Raw genomic sequence first — 2,983 nt, forward strand, 5'->3', positions numbered from 1 at the left:
ATGGTAAAAGCGAATGTAGCGTCAATTAGGCATTTTTTGGAAGTCCTTCTCTAGGAAAATATGTGAGATCCACTACATTAAAGTACATGTAATGGTTGGTGGATCACAACAGGTCTGCCACGACGGGGCTATTAATACAAGGCAAACTTATCAACAGGAATCATACTTTGGTAGGCGTACGGCTTACTGTTGTAAAGTATACTGATCCACACTATGGCAGGAGAGGGGGTATTTTTTAACCAGTGATAGGAAATAAATTATTGGCCTGTACTCCGTAAGAATATATATTTTGCAATGTATTGTTGTCAAAGCGAGATTAGTACAAATGTCAAAGTGCATGAGAAGAAATATTGCGATACATTATTGCAGCGATCTTGTAAATTGCTCAGGTTGCTGTAAGTAACTTACTGTGGTGTTAGCTTCGAATGTACACGTACTATCTTAGAGTGCGCAATTAGCCGTAAAGCAATAAAATAAAACAATAAAAACACGATGTACAGGATCCACCAATTCGCCTTTATTATACAGTCTGCAGTGCTGACCTGGGTTTCAACCGAAACACAGCACCTAGAGTATGCCGATGACCTTCATATACTAAACACGTTGTTTTATGCTTTCGTTAAGCGGTTAAGTTTACACAACTCCTCCTAATTCTCGCTTTACCTTGATTTGGTTGACTTCCGATTTCCAATATTGTATTTAATGGCATCTTGCAAGTCTGGGGAATACTGTAATATACATATAAGTGCAATTTCGCTCACTATTTCAATATATTATTGTATGAGGATGAACTATTGCACTGCAGTGGCAAATCGCAGTAAAAAAAAATTTTGCTGCCAATGTATTTTTCCAATCCCTGCTTTGAACAAATACAAAAAAGCACAGTGCTAGGTAAAGGTTGGATTCTATTCACGCCAAAGCTGCCTTAAGCCTTCGTTTTGCCAGTTTTGCGCTCCTGAAGTTTGCGCAGGTACTGTTTGCGCCTCGCTTGCTCTTGCTTGTACTCCTCCGTCCGGCGTCGCTTAATCGCCTCCATCTCCTCGAAAAGCGCCAAGGCCACATTCTCCTGAAGATCCAGCGACCACGCCTTGGTACGTGAGTGTGTCTTCAGCTGGTGCAGAATGTCCGAGTTCTCTTCACGAGACAAGGTGGCGACGACAGAATGCAGGAACTCCCACAGATTCAGTGGTGCATCCTCTACTCCATCGCTACCAGGAAGATGCGCCATGTCTACAATAGTCAGGAAGAACGCACCCAGCTCCGTCTCCAGCTCCGTGGGCGCCGTCTGTCCAGTCTCTGACGTCGTCGACAGCAAGGGCTTCTGGGTGAAAAACTGCTGTACTAGTGCCAGAAACTCCAGCGTCTCTGCGTCCTCTGGCTCCGTCTCGAAGCCCAGTTTGCGAGCCACTTCCACGTTCTGCTTGACCTGAGCAGCAGCGTTAATACGTGCACGCAGACGACTGACAAACGTCCAGCGCGTGGCCGATTGGAACGGAGGGCCACGCACGGATGCACCTGGCGCCAAGACGTCTACAGGCGGGAACACTCGGCTGCGTGCCAGTGACGATTCAAGGCCAACGTAGTCGTCAACAAGCGACGCTACACGTTCCTGGAACTCGGACGGGATCTCCAAACTGTCCGGGGAGTCCACAAGCACTAGCGACGTGAGCGATGGCCCTGTCTCCTTCATAGTAGCGCCCTTGAATTGGGCTGAACGTTCCATAAGCACAGCGTGTGCACTGAGGCTGATCTGAGCCACACGCGGCAGTTTAAGCGCCTGCACGAGACCCTCCACTACTGTCGTGTGTGTTGCCAAGTCATCGTACACCACGACACTTCTTGGAGACCTGCCGTTGTACATCAAATACTCTGCCACTGCACAGCCTGTGAACGGCGCCAAGTACTGCAGGACGGGCGAGTCACGGTCGCTTGACGCGACGATAGCCGTGTGTTCCAAAGCTCCTGTGACTTTCAACGCATCCCGAATCTGGTGGATCCTCGACGCGCTCTTACCGATACAAACGTACACAAACTGAGGCGGAATTTCTCTGCGTGCTTTGGCCTTCGCTACTTGGTGTGCGATGACGTCCAGTGCTACGCGTGTCTTGCCCGAGTTCTTCGGTCCTAGCACTCCAAAGCGGTGTCCATGGGCCATGGGATGCAGACAGTCTACGGCCAGTAAGCCTGTCTCGAACGGAGAGCGCAACGGCGCACGTGTCATGAGTCCAGGCACGCTCTGTGCGCCCCATGTGACTTTGACGCGGTCGTTGGCTGTCTTGTCCTGTTTTTCATGTTCTTCGTTCTCGTCAAGCTGTACGGCTCGGCCCAGAGGGTCCACGACGGCGCCGGCGAAGGCCGCGACGCTGCCAGGGATCTCGAGCTGCTCGCGCTGCAGCGTCACGTCCATACCTTTGCTTACGGGGCTCGCACTGCTGGCGTTCAGTAGCGCTACGTGTACCACCTTCTTCTCCATAAAAAGCACGAGTCCTTGGCTCAGCGACTGGCCCGAGGCGTCCGACACGTCCACGACGCTGCCGATGGTGGCATGACGTAGCCCCGAGACGCGCGCCAATCCATTCTGTACGCCCATAACCACGCCACTGACCGGTAGTTCGGCCTGCACACTGGATAGCGACTCATCCATAGTCGGAGACAGCTCGTCCTCCTCTGCCAGCTTCATGAAGTCCAGCATCTGCTGTTCCAGTGTAGCTTCCGAGTCGTCCGTGCGGCGTCCACCCGCCAGGGCTGAGCTAGACGCGTGGAAATTGCGAGCGGAGGAAGCGGAGACGCATGGAGACACGGAGGACGTGACGGAAAGGCTCTGCAACACGCGCTGCTGGGTCCGCAAGGCCCGAGAAATGGCCACTTTACCTCGATTAGCTGCTCGCATTTAACGAAACAGCTCGATGAAGTAGTTATCGTGATACAAGTATGTTTATTCTAATAGTTCCGCAGCAGCTAGAAACCGATCCCAATCGACATC

The 2,983-nt window shown here is 51.5% G+C and overlaps 1 protein-coding gene across 1 annotated transcript; it reads right to left on the reverse strand.

The window, feature by feature from the left end:
* Positions 1–796: 796 nt before the first annotated feature.
* PPTG_07480 (hypothetical protein) lies at positions 797–2,890 on the reverse strand (the record flags this gene model as incomplete). The annotated part of the gene is made up of 1 exon (XM_008901759.1): positions 797–2,890. One exon carries the CDS (start codon positions 2,888–2,890, stop codon positions 926–928), a length of 1,965 nt encoding a protein of 654 aa, XP_008900007.1. The 3' UTR covers positions 797–925.
* Positions 2,891–2,983: the final 93 nt, after the last annotated feature.

This window comes from Phytophthora parasitica (assembly GCF_000247585.1).
Source record: "Phytophthora parasitica INRA-310 unplaced genomic scaffold supercont2.12, whole genome shotgun sequence".
NCBI lineage: Eukaryota > Oomycota > Peronosporomycetes > Peronosporales > Peronosporaceae > Phytophthora > Phytophthora nicotianae.